The 18,204-nt window shown below is 47.2% G+C and overlaps 2 protein-coding genes across 4 annotated transcripts in view; one reads left to right on the top strand and one right to left on the bottom strand.

Annotated features, from left to right (window-relative positions):
• Nucleotides 1–6,813: 6,813 nt before the first annotated feature.
• LOC123387611 (translation initiation factor IF-2-like) lies at nucleotides 6,814–10,698 on the bottom strand. The gene is made up of 2 exons (XM_045065343.1): nucleotides 10,617–10,698; nucleotides 6,814–10,320 (listed from the first exon to the last, which is right to left on the bottom strand). Exons 1-2 carry the CDS (start codon nucleotides 10,682–10,684, stop codon nucleotides 9,030–9,032), a joined length of 1,359 nt encoding a protein of 452 aa, XP_044921278.1. The 5' UTR covers nucleotides 10,685–10,698; the 3' UTR covers nucleotides 6,814–9,029.
• Nucleotides 9,781–18,204, top strand: part of LDLRAD4 (low density lipoprotein receptor class A domain containing 4) — a 417,410-nt gene continuing 408,986 nt past the window's right edge. Inside the window, exon 1 of one of the 3 annotated variants that reach the window (XM_045065346.1) lies at nucleotides 9,781–9,898. The gene's annotated coding sequence lies outside the window, so the exon portion shown is untranslated. Of the gene's footprint in view, nucleotides 9,899–10,224; nucleotides 10,342–10,851; nucleotides 10,933–18,204 lie in introns of those variants that run through there. The other 2 variants (XM_045065345.1, XM_013051373.2) reach the window with 2 other exon arrangements.

Below are 18,204 nucleotides of genomic sequence, written 5' to 3'. Positions count from 1 at the left end.
TGGCTGTTCCTGAAGCTTGTCTTTATTCCTTTCTGGTCCTTTTTGCTTTTGGGCTCTCTCCCCACTCAAATGAGCCCTGTAATATTTTTTGCAGGACTGGTTTATTGTTCACAGATTCCTTAGTTTTTATTTGTCCTTTATCTCTCCTTTTATTCTGAATGACAGCCTGGCTGGATAAAGTATTCTTGGCTGCATATTTTTCCCATTTAGCACCTTGAGTATATCATGCCATCCTTTGTGACCTGCCAGGTCTCTGTAGACAGTTCTGCTGCCAGCCTATGTGACTACCTTTATAGGTTAAGAAACACTTGTCCCAAGCTGCTTTCAGGATTTTCTCTTTACCTGTGAAACTTGCAAGCTTCACTATTTTATGCTGATGTGTTGACCTATTTTTATTGATTTCTGAGGGGTGTTCTCTGTGCCTCCAGCACTTGAATGCCTCTTTCTTTCCCCAGATTAGGGATGTTCTGACCTATAATTTGTTCAAAGAAATCTTCTGCCCCTCTCTCCCAGTCTTCCTCTTCTAGGACCCCCATTATCCAGATATTATTTTGCTTTATGGAATTGCTGAGTTCTCTAAGTCTCCCTTTGTGATCCAGTAGTATTATTTCTTCTTTTTAGCTTCCTTACTTTCCATCATTTTAACTCCTATATCACTGACTACTCTCTCTGCTGCCTCATTTATTGTCATTTTTATAACCTCCATTTGGGACTACATCTCCTACTAGCATTTTTAATTTTGGCCTGACTAGATTTGAGTTTTTATTTCTATAGTAAGGGATTATCTAGTGTTTTTTATGCTTTTTTCAAGCCCAGGTAGTATCTTTATAATCATTATTTTAAATTATAGTTCAGAAATCTTATATCCATATTGATTAAAGCCCTGGCAGTGAGTACTTACCTCCTGTTCTTTCTTTGGGGTGGATTTCTCCATTTTGTCAATTTGTGCAGAAAAGAATAGAAGAAAGAAAATAGAAAAGAAAATAGAAGAAAGAAAATAGAAAAGACAACAATGACAACAGAAAAAAAACCAAAACACACTAGAAAAAAACAAAATAAAATAAGGAAAACAAACAAACAAACAAACAAACAAACAAGAAACAAAACAAAACAGAAAAGTAGATCCTGGGTGTATTTTGGTGTGCTTGTTACAAGAAACTAGATCCCAAAATAGGAAAGAAAGAAAGACTCATATATATGTGTGTGTGTGTGTGTATATCTATATACACATATATATAAAATAAAATGAAAAATTCAAAAGTAAATATATATATTAAAATTTTAAAAGAATTAAAAAATTAGAAAATCAAGATGGGATTGGGAGGGAGACAAACCATAAGTGACTCTTAATCTCACAAAACAAACTGAGGGTTGCTGGGGGGAGGGGGTTTGGGAGAAGGGGGTGGTATTATGGACATTGGGGAGGGTATGTGTTTTGGTGAGTGCTGTGAAGTGTGTAAACCTGGTGATTCACAGACCTGTACCCCTGGGGATAAAAATATATGTTTATAAAAAATAAAAAATTATATTAAAAAAATTAGAAAATCACTGAAAAAATAATACTGAAAGACTTAAGAATAAAAAACAAAAAACAAATCCTATATACTGTTTTCCCTAAGAGCTGAAACTTTGCCACCCTCTATGATCAGTAAACTTGCTGGGAGCCAGCAGTTTGTGCCAGTCTTCTGGAGTAGGGGCCCAGAATGGGAAAGAAAGAAAAAAATATATGTATGTATATACATATATACACACAAAATAATATATACATTATATTTATATATACACACACAAAAATAATAAAATAAAATATAATTTTATTGCTCTGATTCTCAGGTTCCCTTACCCTTGTTGTGCTGATTCTTAAGTGCCCTTGCCCTTGTGGAAGTGTGCCTTACTAGCCAGGGTGCCAGGCTCTATGTAAGTGACTCCAGATTCTACTATGTGACCCAGTTTACTCCCTGAAGGCTTTCAGCACCGAAGGGGGGATGAATGTGGTTGTGTCCCACTCTCAGCCCCAGAACTGAAAGTTTTCAGTCCCCCCCCATTCTTCAGTGAGCCCTCACAAAAAAGCAGCCAATCCCTCTCGTCTCCCTGGTTTCTGTCCAAACTCTGTGTTTACCTACTCTGTGAATGAGCATTTTTATCTCCAGTATGCAACTGAGTTTTAAGGTTCAAATTTTGCAGACTTCTGGGGTATGGACCTGCACTGTTCCTCCTGGGGGAGGGAAGGGGTCTCCCCTTGCTTCTGCCTTTTTTTGGGCCCCTGTTTGGAGAGTGGTTGCAGGACCTGGCAGTGGTTTGCAATTCATGGCAACAGAGAACAGAAAGCCGACACTTAGATTTGTTGTTTTTAGCCAGGTTCCCTGCTCCTATGCCTGGGAACTCTGCTGTACTCAGGCACTCCTGTTCCTCTTATGACTCTGGGGATCCTGAGACCATACTGTCCCACCTAGGATTCCACTGCACTTAGCCCCCTTAAGTGCCTTTAAGCCAAGGACATCCCCCACTGTAGCAGACTTCTAAAAGTTCTGATTTTGTGCCCTGCTACTTATAGTACTTTGTGGTAGCCTCCTTAAGTCGGCTTCCTCCCCTCCACTGTGTTCTCTGATATATCACCCTGGATTCAATTCTCCGCACCTCCTACCTTCCAAAAAGTGTAAGTCTCTGCACCTCCTATCTTCCAAAAGCTTTTCTATTTGTAGAATAGAAGTGTTTCTTTTCTCAGATCTCTGATTGATTTTGTAGTGTTCAGAATACTTTGATAACTATCTAGCTGTATTTGAAGGACCCCACGAACTTAGGGTCCATCTCTCCCCAGCCATCTTAGCTCCTCCCCTGCAATATTAAACTTTTTAAACTACTCTGTGGTCTTCTGTCATATGAGTTTACCACAGTTCATTTATTCTTTATCCACTGAGGGACATTTGGGTTGTTTTCAGTCTTTTTCTTTTTCTTTTCTTTTTTTTTTTTTAAGATATTAGGCTTTATTTATTTACCTTTTAAAGATTTTATTTATTTACCTTTAAAGATTTTATTTATTTATCTGAGAGAGAGAGAGAGAATGAGAGACAGAGAACATGAGAGGGGAGGGTCAGAGGGAGAAGCAAACTCCTTGCTGAGAGGGAGCCTGTTGCAGGACTCGATCCTGGGACTCCAGGATCATGACCTGAGCTGAAGGCAGTCGCTTAATCAACTGAGCCACCCGGGCACCCCATAGTCTTTTTCTTTTTAATATTAATGAATAAACTGGTATGAACATTCTTGTACTTACATTTTGGCAGGCACGTGCACACGTTTTTCCTGTGCATTCTTGGGAGTGGAATTGCTGGGTATGCAAGTTCTAGTTGTTTAACATCCTTGTGAACATTTCAAATTGTCTGTCTTCTAATGCTTGCCCTTTCAGTGGGTGTGCTATTTCATTACAGTTTTTTTTTAATTTACATTTTCCTAATGAGTTGAGTACATTTTCATGTGCTTATTGGCTATTTAGTACCTTCTTCGATAAAGTATTTTTTCACCAATTTGCCCACTTTGGGGAGAAACACGGTTCCTTAAAGAAAGCTAGATTGAGGTGTTATGTTCTTCCCATCAAGCAAAGAGAGGGAGAAACACAGGTGTGTGATTCTTAATCAGTCAGGATTAGATCATAAGACTCTTTGTAGGTGACACAGAATCAGGATTTATAGGCAATAGTGCGAAGCCCATGGATGGCTATTGAATCTGGACCTGGCAGGCCAGCAAGTTGGCAGGAAAATGGATCACAAAGGGACTGAGAGGAAGGACAGACTAGCACACACTGGGAAAAACTGGAACCCATGAAGACAAACATATAGTGGTTGTCTTTTGTCCCTTCAACGTCAGTGACACAGGCAACCTGAAGAGCCTAGCACCTTTTATCCCAGTGCTACTGCATACTATACCTGACCCAGGATCCTAAGGGGACAAGGGGACAGAGAGAAAGCAGGTTAGGGACATGTGTGGGCTTCACGGTGCCTTTTGCCCTATGCTACGCTTCAGGAGTACCAGCTACTGCATAGTTCCTCTGACAGCATCCCTGACCTGTATTTTATTTTTATTTAATTTTATTTATTTATTTAATTTTAAGTAGGCTCCATACTGGGTGGAAGCCAATATAGGGCTTGAACTCATGACCCTGAGATTAAGACCTGAGCTGAGATCAAGAGTTGGACCCTTCATTGTCTAAGTCACCCAGGCTCCCCACATCCCTAACCTCTGTTCAAAAAAAGATTAAGGGGCACCTGGGTGGCTCTGTCGTTAAGCGCCTGCCTTCAGCTCAGGTCATGATCCCAGGGTCCTGGGATCGAGCCCCACATTGGCCTCCCTGCTCGGTAGGGAGCCTGCTTCACTGTCTCCCACTCCCCCTGTTTGTGTTCCCTCTCTCTCTCTCTATGTCTCTCTTTGTCAAATAAATAAATAAAATATTGTAAAAAATAAAAATTAAAAAAAATTTTAAGAAAGACAGTCTAGGTGATACACACACCTAGCATTTCATGAAATGGATAGTTTCGTTTTGGAGAACTGCAAAATGGGGGAAAGGCAAGAAGCTTTCATAGGGCAGAATATAAAGAAGAAGGAAGAAACAAATGGGAAAGACCTGACTGGCTTGTTTGGGGCAAGAAGTCCCAGAGCTGACTTGGTAGTTGAGGACTGGCTGACCAGATATACTACAGTTCAGGTCAAGGAGATGAAAGTTATCTAAGTTTCCTGTTTGCTGATGGGGACACCTAAGGCAGGACCTTGGGCCTTAGAAATTTATTTGAACCCCTGGAATCCCATAGGAAGAGAATTCTAACATGGATCCAGCATGGCTAAAATGTCAGGGTCCAAAATCACAGAGAGAGCCTGTCTTTGCTGGCAGGGAAAAGGGCTAAATAAAAGCTAATATGTATGGACATTTTGGGCCATGTACTGTGCTAAGTCCTGAACTTGATAGCTAATACCCTGGTAGGGAGCTGCCTGGACCAGGTTTAGGGAAAGCCACGGAATAGGGTGGGGTGGCAGCAATCATTTTACACCCAACTTTTGGTCCTGGATCACATCCCCAAGGCCCAGGGAGGTATCAGTGAGCCCTGAGATGCCCTGCCCCTGTGTGGGTTACTTGTGGGCCACGTAGGTGCCAGATGAGATAGAAGCCAGGGCAGAAGCTGTGGGCTGCTGTGACCTTAACAGACCGAAGGAATTTTAACTATACTTTAATAGCTGTAAATGGTTTGAAACTACACGTGTCATTACCTAGGAATGGTTCCATCATTTCTTTTTAAGATTTTATTTATTTATATATTTTTAAAGTAATCTCTACACTGAATGTGGGGCTTGAATTGACACCCCCCCTAAGATTGTCACAGGCTCCACTGAATGAACTCACCAGGTACCCCATTGTTCCATCATTTTTGCGAACTGATGTAGAGACCCTATACAGAAGAATGTTTGGATGGGTAATCTTCGAAGTAGTCATTTACACTTTTTTCCTGCTGTATTTCTCCTTTGCCTTTGCCCCACCCCCTTCCCTTCATGGAGAAAGAACAGATACTGGTTTTGTTGTTGTCTTTTTCAGGGAGAGTATTGCAGCAAGGCTGAAAGCAGAAGTTGCCTGCAAAACATTTTCCTTTCTGTCTCTGATGATTTTAAACCAGAGGGGAGAAGACTATTCCACCTCCAGATATGCCTCTTGGGCATAAAAATAATTTTAGGCTGATCATTAGTTTTTTAAAACAGCAGGCGTGAGAGAAGCTCTGAAAACCAAGCAGAAGTTACACTTTTGTATGAGACATTTACACGTTAGAAGGGAAATCTCCACATGTAAGGGTGTCTCCCTCTGTACTAGGAAGAGAAGGGTGACTCTGAGTCTCCAACTTTTCGAAATGAAGAAGGCAAGGACTTAACTATGCATAACAACTCTACCCTGTTTACTGCACTTTTCCTGGTCACCTCCCATACCTGGTCTCCAGGTACCTACGTCTTTTATCTTTAGTGGAGATATTATTTAAGGGCATGGCTTGAGCCATTTCAGAGAGTTCCTCAGTTTTCATGGGTCTCTTTCATGGACATGGGGGGCTGGCATGTTACTAAATTTTTGTTTTTCTCTCATTAATCTATCTTTTTATTACAAAAGTGTCTTAGCCAAGAACCTAGAAGGGTCGAGGGAAAGTTATTTTCCTCCCACACAAAACCTACACCCATAGAAAAGTAAAATTTGTGAGTCCTGGAGCAGTGGGGAAGGTAGCATCCCAAAGAAGGTAATCTGTATGTAGATGGGGACATGGCCAGCCTCACTACAGACCCAATGAGGTAGGAATTATTATCTCTGGTTTACAGACTGAAGTCTGAGACAGACTGATGGTGCAGAGTAACATGAGGAAACATGCCTATGACATCATTGAGAAATCGGGACAGATCCTTGTCTCCTAGAGCTGAGCTCATCCATGGATTCTGGTCCTAAGTATTTATCTAGACTGGGACTCTCACTTCCCCAGCAGAACCTGCAGTGCAAGCTTTTTGTTCTTACTTCCTCCTCTCCATCTCTTATTTTTTTTAAATACTTTTAATTTTTTTAAAGATTTCTTTTATTTATTTGACACAGAGAGAGAGATCACAAGTAGGCAGAGAGGCAGACAGAGAGAGAGCGGGGGAAGCAGGCTCCCTGCTGAGCAGAGAGCCCGTTGTGGGGTTCGATCCCAGGACCCTTAGATCATGACCTGAGCCGAAGGCAGAGGCTTAACCCACTGAGCCACCCAGTGCCCCTTCATCTCTTATTTAAATTAAAAAGTACAAAGAGTAGTAAGGATCATTTGAGATAGCTTAAATGTCATCGAAATGTTATGCATGAGCTCAAAGTAACAGAATTATGTTCTCTGATTCACATGTATTTTGTGGTCAGTTGGGGCCCTCGGGATCTTTTTTTTTTTTTAATTTTCCCAACATTTTTTCATTGTGGTGTCTAAATGTGGTGTCTCTCCTGATGGGACGAGGGCTCCCAAATGTGGAGCAATGATCAGGGTAGAAGCCGGTGACACTGGCAATGAAGGAATTCACCTGAGGCAGAGCAAAGGAGACAGGAATTTATTGACTATACTGCAAGGGAGCACTGGGCAGGATAGCAGAGGAGAGGCTGTCTGCAAGGGGGCAGTGGGTAGGGGCTGTTTTTCTTGGGAGGGAGGGTCAGAGGTGGAAGGAGAGAGATAATCTTAAGCAAGCTACACCCAGCGTGGAGCCCCATGAGGGGCTGGATCTTAAAACCCTGATATCATGACGTGAGCCAAAAATCAAGAGTCAGATGCTTAATGAACTGAGCCACCCATGTACCCCATGCATGGGGGACTGTTTATAAAGGGGGAAGATGAAGAAATATGGCAAAGTATGGAATTTTCCCCTCTTTTGGCAATGGTGCCTGGTGGTGGTAAGTAGCCCATTGGTCAGATAGACTCATGGCTATTTTGAGCTGTGGGTCACCTAATGGACCTGTGTGTATTCAGCCAATTGGTTGCTGAGGGCCCTTTCTGTACTCCATTGCTCAAGCCTGCTTGCCTAAAAGCAGCTCCACACTCATGTTTGCCCTTCCTATTTCTGTCTGTTTAGATGACTGATCTTCTGTGGAGTAAGTATTGTTGGTATATAACAAACAACAGGTAAAATGTAATTGGAATTATACCGAGAAAGAATTTTCATGTCCCACTCCTTGAAACCAAGAGTCAGATGCTTAGCTCCACTGAATGAGATAGCCAGGTACCCCATTGTTCCATTGTTTTTGTGAACTGATGTAGAGACACTATACAGCAGTATGTGTCTCATTTAGAAGGAAAAAGTCATTTCTCTTTCTGCCCCAAGAGGGCAAGAACAGTTTCTCCAACCTCAGAGCATCTAAACTGCTATTTATGTGGTATGCGTTCATGATCAAGAAATACAAACTAGTAAGTGTATGCTTGTCACTATCTGATAACCTGTATTAAACAATTAGTTCATTGCTCATTTAATAAAAGTTTACCCTAGCAGCCAGATTTACCGTTGTCTCTGTAGTCTAAATGCACCTCTGTTGGTCTGGGATCTGGGCATTCTCCTGACAGAGAACAGATGCTACCCATTGCTGCAGGGGCTGAGTTTAACTGAACTGGATGTCAAAGCTACTGTAGGTAGGTGGCAGTATGGTTCAATTCCCCACTTCGTGTGTAGCCAGTTAGGAATTTTAAACCCATCTTTGCGGTCTGCTGTCAGGTTACTAAATCTTTTAGAGCCTCAACTTTCTCATCTGTAAAATGGGAAAGCATTGGCTGCCCCAGATATTGTATTAAATAAGACAATCTACTTAGTAGGGACTTGACACAATAAATGGAGACAGAACAAATTCTATGCAGCAATTACCATGAGAGTAGAAGAGAGTGGAGAGCTCTTTAAAGAAAGCTGAATTAAGCCAACATTTCACTAACTAAAATGTTACTGACAAATTATTCATCGATTTCAAAAGATTCTCTTCTCTGACATTATGGGAAGTTGAAAATTAATTTAATTAGCTGCACCTCTCACAGATCCTGCCTGAAACCCCAGGTTAGTGTATTTTGGTATGTCTGCAGGGGGTTTACTTTGGGCAGAGGGGAATAATCTAATTTTGGTGACTGTAATAAAACTGGGTTAAAATGCCGTACGCTAGGGCAGTACCCAAACTCCTTGGCAGCCAATGCTATTACTTCTGGAGGACAAAATGCATACATATTGTCTGCACTCTGGCGGAGTTCAAGTCCTAAAGGGCCTTGAGAGGAGGAGAGATGTAGGTCCTTCAAGGAGAAAGGGTCGTAACAGGAAGAATCCAGCTAACTTTATAGTAGGGAGCCATTGCCCTCATAAAGGGTGGGGACTCTTTAAGGGGGGGTGACCACGTGGGGTCAGGAGCAGCCCAGTGGGACTGGCTCAGGGAGGATTCATCGGTTCCACTACGTGTCCTGCAGCCCTACTGTGTGTCTCGGGTCTGCTGCCCATTGGGCGCACGGAACAAGTCGGCCTGCTCTCCCGAGACCTTCCTAGCCAGCCAGCCGGGGCAAGCCGGCTCCTCCCGGCGCGCCAGCCAGCCAGCCAGCCGTCTCTCCGCACTTGGAGTTCCCTGTCCGGCCGGCGGTGGGCGCGCGCCCCACGAGGCCCGAGCCCGCCGCCTTGTGCAGAGCCGACCCGCCCCGCCGAGGCTTGGGGTCCCGCGGCCTCTGCGCCCGCACGCCCCCAGCTCCGTGCACGCAGCCTGCAGAGGTTGGTGCGGCTCGCGCACTCGGGGTCGAGACCGGCCCACCTGCCGGCAGCACGGCGGCCCCCGCCGCCCCCGCGGCCTGGCCGCACGCCGGGTCCCCGCCGCGGAGGGGGATGGGGAGGGAGGAGAGACTGGAGGAGTTGGAGACAGACACAGCCTCGGCGAGCACAGTTACGGCTGGAGACAGACGGCGGCGGGAGGCGGAACACTCCCCCCCTCCGGCGACGGGAGGCGGGACACCTCCCTCGGCGGCTGCAGCACCGTCTCCCTCCTCCCCCCTCCTCCCGGAGGCTGCGGGCCGGGCCCGGCGGGACAGGCAGGCGATTGCGGCTGGCCCTGCCCGCCCCGCGCGCCGCCGCGGCCGGCCGGGGATCCCCTGCGAGCCGGGGAGGAGCCGCCGCCGCCAGACAGGCTGCGAGTCTCTGGGAAAGTGAAAGGGGGGCGGGGAGCGCGGGGGAGGCCCGGGGGTAAGGTCCCCGGCTCTTAAAGAGACCCGGCGCACCGCGCCGCGCTCCCCGCCGACCCGCTGCGCGCCCCCCAGCCGCGGCGGCCCCGCATCCTGCGCCCCTCCCCCGCGGCCAGCAGGGCCGGTGGCCCGGCGGGCCGCAGTGCGGGCGGTCCCCCGCCTCTGCTCCAGAGGGACGGCCGCAGGTGAGTGCAGATCCGAGGTGGCTGTTGTGGTCTCGGCGTCTGGCCCAAGTTCAGCGCGGCGCTGGGGCGGGAAGGGGGGAGGCTGGGGAGGGCAGGGGGCGGAGGACGCGGGGACAGGACGCTCCGGGAACGGGACGTCCGCGAGCCTGCGCCGTCGGCGGGGGCGGGAGGGAGCTGCGCAGCCCCGTGAGTCCTCCCCAGACCGGCGAGTCCCCCGGAGACGAGTTCTCCAGGTCTGAGGCTGTGTAGCCCGTGGGCACGGCGGTGTCCTGGGGCGCTCGCCCGGGGCGCGTGTCGGGAGGGCGACCCGGCACTCCGAACCGAGCCGCCGCCGCCTCTGCTTGTGTGCTCTGCTGGAGGAACGCTGCCGACCTATTTCTCGGTGCCCGGCGCGGGGTGTCCGGCGGTTGCAGGACCTAATTCTGCACCGTGGGGAGGCCGGGGTAAGCGCCACGGTAACTGCCCAAACTGAGGTCTCGGTTCCCAGGGGCCTGTCAGCGAGCCACTGCAGGCGGTGGGGTGGGGGGTGGGGGTACTGGAGGTCAGCGGGAAGCGGGAAGATCGTGCAGGACCTTGCTGGGGAGTTTGCGGGAAGGAAAAGGGGCGGGAGCGGGCCGTACTCTGAACCCTGCATCCGGCTGCTGGACAGCCCGCAGCCCGCGGCTCCGCACCCCGGGACCCCGCAGGTCGCGCTCTGCACCCCTGGGGCCCGCCTCACCCGGCGTCTGCCCGGGTCCCCCAGCGCGCGTTGACGTCGGTCGCGGGGCCGTCCGCAGCTCCCGGCATTGGCTGGAAGTCGATTGTCTCCCGGCGGTTGCTGTTACACTCAGGCTGGGTCTCTGAGCCCCGGAGGAAGCAGGCGTGTGTTGAATTTCTCTTTGACCCTTAACGGTGGAATAAACAGGAAACGACGAGCACCCAGCCCGGGCTCAGCACTTGCCTTTGTTGTGGGGTCCTCTTTGCACAGTGACGAGGAGGCGTCCCTGGGACCCCTGCCGGGTGCGCCGCCCGGAGTGGCGTTGGGGGCGAGCCGTGTAAGTACGCGGCTGGAAGACAGTGGGCTCGATTCAGGTTAATTTGCTGGGGTGGTGGAGAGGGCATTTGCTTGTTTCAAAACTTTTTTTTTTTTTTTTTCCCCCATTGGAAAAGGAAGTCTTGGCTTCCCGTTGAGGCAGAGATTTTCAGGAGGACGACACTGAGCGTGGTGGGTGGGTGGCACCTGGAGAAGACGCGTCAGGCTGTGCCCTCGTTCCCGGTTCAGCTGGCGGAGCACCGTGCAGCCTGTCTGTCAGAACAGCGAGAAACTCTTTAAAGCAAGAACGGCTTCCTTGCTCCTAGCCCTGCACGGGAATGATTACTGAGTGGCGTTGGCCACATAAGCTAGCTTAATTTTTGTTTTCCCCAAAGAGTCTTTTAATTAGCTAGGATTGTGTAATTTTCATTTGCTTCTTTTCTCTTTCTCTGTGTCTCATCTATTACCTTCTCTTTTTTTGCAATTACTTTGGCTTCGATATCCCCAGGCCCTACTTACAGTTCAGGGCTGCTTTCCACAATGTCAATTAATTACTGTGATAAATATTCATTGATGACCTACTGTGTGCTAGGCATTGTAGGTTTCGAGGTGAGATAAGCTATTAGAGGATGTTGAGTCTGAGAGTTACTTTAAGTAAGTTTCTTGCAGTGGAGGTGGGTAGAGATGGTCAGCAGCCTTGGTTCTTAAAAATACATAGGTCCCATGGCTGGCATGGAGGTTGGTGCCTTCCTTTACGGCTAGTACTATGAAACCTCCTTTTAAGATGGCCCTTTCCACTTGTTTGGCTAGCTAAGAAAGATATTCTTCCACTTGAATTTTGCCTGGAGCTTCTGGACTGAGCTTTGCATTGACAAGGAGTGTTCTGTAGAAACTGCCATTGCATCAAGCCATGTTCTGCATTTTGTATGTGACTATTTAGTTCTTTCTAGTATTTATATTGAATTTCCTGTCATCTGTATATCTGTCTTTGTGCTCTGCACAGTTCTCTTGCAACATATTCTTTATGTTTGGTAAAGGATCATAATGTCAAATTTGAGTCATTACATAGACAAACGAATAGATCTGAATATTGCCCATCCCATGCACATTTATTGAATTATAATATTTGGTTTCCTATCAACTCTTGAATGCTATTTCATGGCCCTTGCAAAGCAGTGCTTTTTACAACATGGGTAAATGCCTCATGATCTTTGAAAGCTTCATTCTTCTAAGAGCTTCACTTTGCAATTGACATTGAACACACTGTTAGGAATTAGGGCCAAGACTGTAAATGCCGGTTAGGATGTGCTGTAATGGAGTTGTAGCTCCTTCCTTCCTTGTTTTTAAAAAGACTCTTTTAATTTCTTAACATTCTTCTGTTGCCCTTGGAAGAGTTTGCCGTCACTGGCCATGGTTCTGGTTCATGTAGGTTTCTGTTTACTATGGAGAAGACTTTTCCCACAGGGTTTTAGGACGGTCTCTTGAATCCTCTTGGGGGCTTGGTTTGCATGACCACAGTCCTGCAGAGGAATCCAGCCAGGGCCACCTGCTTATTAAGGGATTTTGTACCAATTTGTTGGCACATGATTTGAGAATCAAAGCCCCGCACCCCCCCCCCACCTTTCCTCGCCCCCTGCCATAGTATATACATACATAGACAAATATTTCCCCCCAACTGCTGACAGTGTTCTAAGAATAGTTTTCTTGCCTGGCGTGCTGAGAACAAGGACCCATCTGCAGAGGTGTTTACAGTTTGGGACTGTGCTGTAGTCTTGGTTGACTTAGCAGCCTGCCAGAGTAGTCTTGTAGCTCATGGGACGCCGTCTGTTTTTCATCTGGGCTGCTGGAGGGGCAGTTCCCAGCTGGACAGGGCATCAGAGAGAGCTGAGAATGACTTTTGCTCTATGAGGGTAGTTTCTGTCCTGATGTCAAGCAGAGACCCTTCGGCTCTGTCTGGATCCCTTTGCTGTCACCTGGCTGTCAGTCACCCATGGTCTAGGCTGGAGAGGACTGTTCTGTGTAAACCCAAACTCTCGGGGCTGGGGCAGGGACACTTGGTTGTGAAACTGCTTGTCCAATCTCTTTGGTTGTTCTTGCCCTATTTCTTTTCATGTTTAATCATCTAGACTTAAGGAGTTCCTATGACGTGCCTGTCCTTTTGGGTGAGAGTTAGTAGAGGAGCAATAGCTATAAAAAGATTATTCCATATTAACCTGGAAAGTTTTTAGAAATGTTAAACACACTTGATTTAGACACAGAGCTACTAAATGCAAACAGTAGCAAAAACGCCCTGTAGTCCCGTCTTGCCCTTTTGCCGCTTCTTCCTCTTTCTCCCTTCCTCCCTCTAGTCCGTCCATCCGTCCATCCGTCCTTCCTTCCTTCCTTCCTCCTCCCTCCCTCCCTCCCTTTCTTTTTATCTCAGAAAACTCTTCTGGAAGCCATTATTTTCTGGTGTCAGAGTGACTTTCTGCCTACATGGGATTCTTTAGTCTAGAATTACACCTTGACCTATATTATGGGTATGCATGGAACGTGAGTCTTAAGTTTTAAAATAGGAACATAAAGTTTCTCTCTACTATTTGCAAATTTAGGCCCAAGACCTACCACTTTTTAAGGAAAACTGGTGTGTGTGTGTGTGTGTGTGTGTGGCGTTATTCGTTTCACTGTTAGGCAGCTGGAGTGAACAGGCCCCCAGGACCTGTACTATTAATTGCTACAGAAATATTGGATTCCTATTCCCAGTGACTATTGTTTTTTCCTCTGTCATAGGAGGAATTGAAAATAGTGTTTGTGTTGTCTCATATCCATGTGAGATGGATTGTTTTTCTTTGAATTTCCACTCAAAATGGCACTTTGGCCTTTTAAGCTGTTTTTGTGAGGACTTTTCTTTCCACTAGGCTTGTTTTCCAGATAGGTCTTGGAAATTACGAAGAACATAGCTATAATTTCTCTCTTGATTGGCAGCTGAGAGCTTTCCTGAACAAAAATAAGGCTACACTGTGCCAAATGGTTGACTTTTCTAGAATAAAAACTCTAAAGGGTATGCAGAAAGTCCTCTGGTTAATATATTGGCATTCCCAGAACCCACTAAAACTCCGGCTGCCTGCCAGACACCACTTAATGAGGACGCAGAATGTCTGGCTCAAATCCCCACGAGCAGAAGGGGGTGGGGAGCTGATGTCCACACCCTTTATTAATTTTTAATGACTGTACTTTTGTTTGGCAGATTTTGCTCTGTACCCCCCTCACGACTGACCCCCACCACATCGCCCCTCCCCCCATCCGTTTATTTACTCATTTACTTGGCATCAGAAAAACGTTGAGACTTTCCAAGGTTAAGAATCCTGCTGAGGGATCACTTCTGTTTGTGTCGGTGCTTTTGTCGTTGCTTTTCTTTCTTTTTCTCTCCTCCCAACCCTTTTTCAGACAAGGAAGAGAGAGGAGGAACAGAAAAAGAGATGACAACTTTTTCTCTATTTTTTTTTTTATGATGCTTTATTGTCTGCTGGAAGAGAACCATTTATGAAACTTTAAGTTTGTCAGACAGTTTATATGACAGTGCAAGTTGGTGCTTGCCAAGCTCCAGACAGATTGCTAATGTTACATGACAGGGATAAATGAATTACCGCTGTCTGCAACACGCTTGCACTGCAAACGCGCTCTGGAGCCGGCGTCCGGGCGCTGCGCACCCAGGGAGCCTGCTGGCTGTGCAGCTGGGAGGAAGGCCTCTCTGCCTCTTGCCTAGAATTCTGTGACTTGGTTCGGAAATGAAAAGGGTGTGTCTCTCGCTTTTATTTTTGGCAGGGCTGCAGGGTAGCAGAATGGACGGAACAGCTGTGTGTCCTTCGCGTCACTGGGCAGCTCTGCCCCCTTGCCCTGCCCTTCCCCTCCCCCTCTGGCCCCACCACATTCTTCCCTCTGCACCAGGGGGCATGGCACCTAGCCTTCCTCCCAGAGACCTGCTGTGGACAAAACTAAACGTTGTTCTCAGCGGCTCAGACCTTTAGTGTTCCCGAAGCCAAGTTTCAAGCTGTTTACAGTTGCGTTCTTTCTGCAGGTGCAGACATTGAGAACAAATTGTCTGAGATAAGAGTGTGTGTGTGTGTGTGTGTGTGTGTGTGTGTGCTGCCCTGGGAGGGGGCAGGGTGGCACTCCTTGGGCATAATGTACTTTCATCTCTGGCAATTTGGATAGTCAGCTGGCAGAGTGACAGGTGTAATGAACTTAATGGTCTTGCTCTAGTTGTTAGCGGACACACCGCTCATATTACAAAGCCACCTCCTAAGTTGGGCCCCTGCCAAATGACTTGGTCTTCTCCTTGCAGACGAGATTCAGGGCCTGCACTACTCCAGTGACGTGAAGGTCAGGAATTAGTGGGTGTGAGCAAACATCTGTGTGTCCTCAGCCACATGGTGCCTAAATGGACCTCGAATTTCTCTTTAAAGTAAAAGCGTTGATTCATCTCGCATGCATCCCATCCACCTCGGCTGGTCAGTCCTCCATGAGAGGTGTGGCAAGGGACCCTCTGTGTAGGTGTGTGGACTCTTTATCCCTGGGGTTTGCAGAATGGCAGGCTTCCTGCTGGGCCTTGTCAGTTCTCAGCCCGCCACCGGCCACTGATCTCCAGAGATGGGCCAGGCCTGTGGCTGGTGGAGGCTCCACCGGGCATTGTTTTCATTGTCTGGGGCCCCAAGGGCCTGCAACCTCCCCAGAGCTGGGGAGGGGATTTCCATAGTAAAATCTCATAGCTTCCAGAAGGCAAGAGTGGAGAGTCCACGGCAGGAGGCCAGGCTGCTTTTGGAAGGGCTCCTGGACCTCTGGCGGGCCCGCCTCCACTAGGGCACTTGGTCAGAGAATAGTAGCAGTGGTTCCAGACACTTGCAGAGTGCTGACTGTATGCCAGGCTCTTCTTAGTGTTGCACATATATGAACTAATTTCGTCCTCGGTGCAGCCCTGTGACATCTGGACTGCTCCGTCCCCAGCTTGCAGGAAGGCAGCGAGAAGCCTGGGAATTACCCAGTCACTCCTCTTGTAAACAAAGGGTGGGGTCCGACACAGCCCAGGCGTTCTCTCACTTGGGGTCTGGGCTGGGACTCCAGGCTGCCCGAGGTCAGCCCTCAAGCCAGAAGTTCTTCCTCGGGGACCTGTTGGTGGAGCTGGGTGGAGGAGGACAAGTTGGGCAGAGGAGGACGGTGCCCTTTCTCTCTGGTCCCGGTCCCAGAACAGGTCCCAGTGACTGCTCAGCCAGCAAGGCCCTTTCTTCTTCCTTCCTGCTTTTATCTGTGGCTCTGATTATGGCCCCCTCACCGCCATTCCCCATTCTTCTTTCTAGCCTCTGCTTCCTGTTCGTGTCACACTGGTGACAAGGCTGTTGGTAGCTTTGTTTTGTCCATCTCGAACCTTGAGTCCCTCAAGGCAGATGAAGTGAGAATCAGTAGCAGGATTGTTGGCTGAGGTACTCTGCACCATTCCTTAAAAACCTCTTCTGTTAGTCTTATCTGGGTGTCTGGGTGTCGATGGTTAGAGTGTTAGGACCTATTTTCTGAGGGGTGAACTGAGGCCGGTGGAGGAGAAGCCTTCTGTCTGCTGTGGAGCTTGTGGGGCTTGGGGGAGGCTGAATGAGGCCCTCCTGGGTGTTTGTTCACTCAGAAGGATCCAGATCATCTAGTACATGGAATACTACTGATTTCATTTCCCTTTGCTTCCCACATTTGGGAACAAAACAAAACAAAACAAAATCGTCATATCTTTAAGAGTCTCTATTTTGATTCATGAGGGCATAGATTAATCAACCACACATATTGACGTGTCCTTCTTAAGAAAGAGTGTCTGTTTTGGACAAACCCAAATGTTTGGGATTACAGCAAGTTCTTAGGTGATGCAGAGTCCCTTGGGCCTGGCAGGACAGCCCCTCAGCTCTTTGCAAACCCACGGCAGTGGGGCAAGAACGGGAATCCATGGGAACCGATGGTAGCCCCTGAGCCCAGCCAGGTGATTGGGGTCCCTGTAGAATGTATTATGGTGTCCACACGATGTGGGGTACTGGAAGTTCCTGTTCTGGTCTGTGCTCTGTCCTCCCCATTTCCCCAGCCCCGAGCAACAGTGTTTTCACAGGGCTTGTCCCAGAGTGCTTCAGTCGTCAGTTCCCTGGGACATGCTCATCACAGCCTGTGAGGCAGGCTTTAGCATTGCCTGTCAAGACAGACACGGAGGCCTGGGTGCGCCAGCTGCCAGTCCAGCTCTGTCCACTCTAGTTGAACCTGACTTTTCATTCCACAGACTCTTTTAGGCCTGTCTAAAACTATTCTCATAGATCTAGTCTCTGAAATTCTTTTTCTTTTTTTTAAGGTTTTATTTATTATTTGACAGAGACACAGCAAGAGAGGGAACACAAGCAGGAGGAATGGGAGAGGGAGAAGCAGGCCTCTTGCTGAGCAGGCAGCCCGATGCGGGGCTCGATCCCAGTACTCTGGGATCATGACCTGAGCTTAAGGCAGACGCCTAACAGATTGAGCCACCCAGGCGCCCCTGAAATTCTTTTTTTTCCCCCCTGATTATATTCTTATTGAGCATAATTAGAAACAAGGAAATCAAGAAGAAGAAAAAAGAAAAAAATGAAAATAACTAAAATTGTCTTTGATCCTACTACTTTTAGAAGACCTCTGTTAGTAGGTTAGTAGATTCTTTCCAGCTTATAAAATTATATGTAGAACGTATGTACATTTACAGACTTTGTATTTTATTGTGAACATTTTTTCATGTAATTTAAATATTCTCCAAAGATACCACTGCTGACAACTATAACATTCTACTCTATGGTTATTTATTTATTTATTTTTAATCTGTTTGGGACATTGAGGATGTTACCAGTTCTCTGTATTCTAAATGATACTGAGTTGAACATTTTGATTACATCCTTTGATAGATTCCTAAAAGGGAAGATCATGGGTATAAAAACTTTTAGAGGGTCTTCCAAAAGTATCACCAGCTTGCTTTTCAGAAAGGATGAGGCATTTTGCACTCCCACAGACAAAAGGGTGGCTACACCCTTGCCAATGCTAGGTATTATTATTTAAAAAAAACCTTTGCAAATTGGGCAGTAAATGTTATGATTACATTTTCCTTTCCATCTTTTTGTTATAAGAATCTAGTTTTAGGGGAGCCTGGGTGGCTCAGTTGGTTGAGCGTCTGCCTTCAGCACAGGTTATGATCCTAGGGTCCTGGGATTGAGCCCCTCATCGGGCTCCCTGCTCGGTGGGAAGCCTGCTTCTCCCTCTTCCACTCCCCCTGTTT

The sequence above is a fragment of the Mustela putorius genome, unplaced genomic scaffold (assembly GCF_011764305.1).
Source record: "Mustela putorius furo isolate JIRA1106 unplaced genomic scaffold, ASM1176430v1.1 tig00003858_pilon_pilon_pilon, whole genome shotgun sequence".
Classification (NCBI taxonomy): domain Eukaryota; kingdom Metazoa; phylum Chordata; class Mammalia; order Carnivora; family Mustelidae; genus Mustela; species Mustela putorius.
Note: the sequence above shows the minus strand (reverse complement) of the source record. Positions and strands in the feature narration are given on the sequence as shown.

What these genes read in the sequence shown, in the direction of transcription:
- LOC123387611 (XM_045065343.1), bottom strand. Translation starts at nt 10,684, where the DNA reads ATGCCGGGAGCTGCGGACGGCCCCGCGACCGACGTCAACGCGCGCTGG. An exon ending in GGGACCCGGGCAGACGCCGG is followed by an intron (nt 10,321 to 10,616) that starts GTGAGGCGGGCC and finishes CCCACGGTGCAG; the next exon opens with AATTAGGTCCTGCAACCGCC.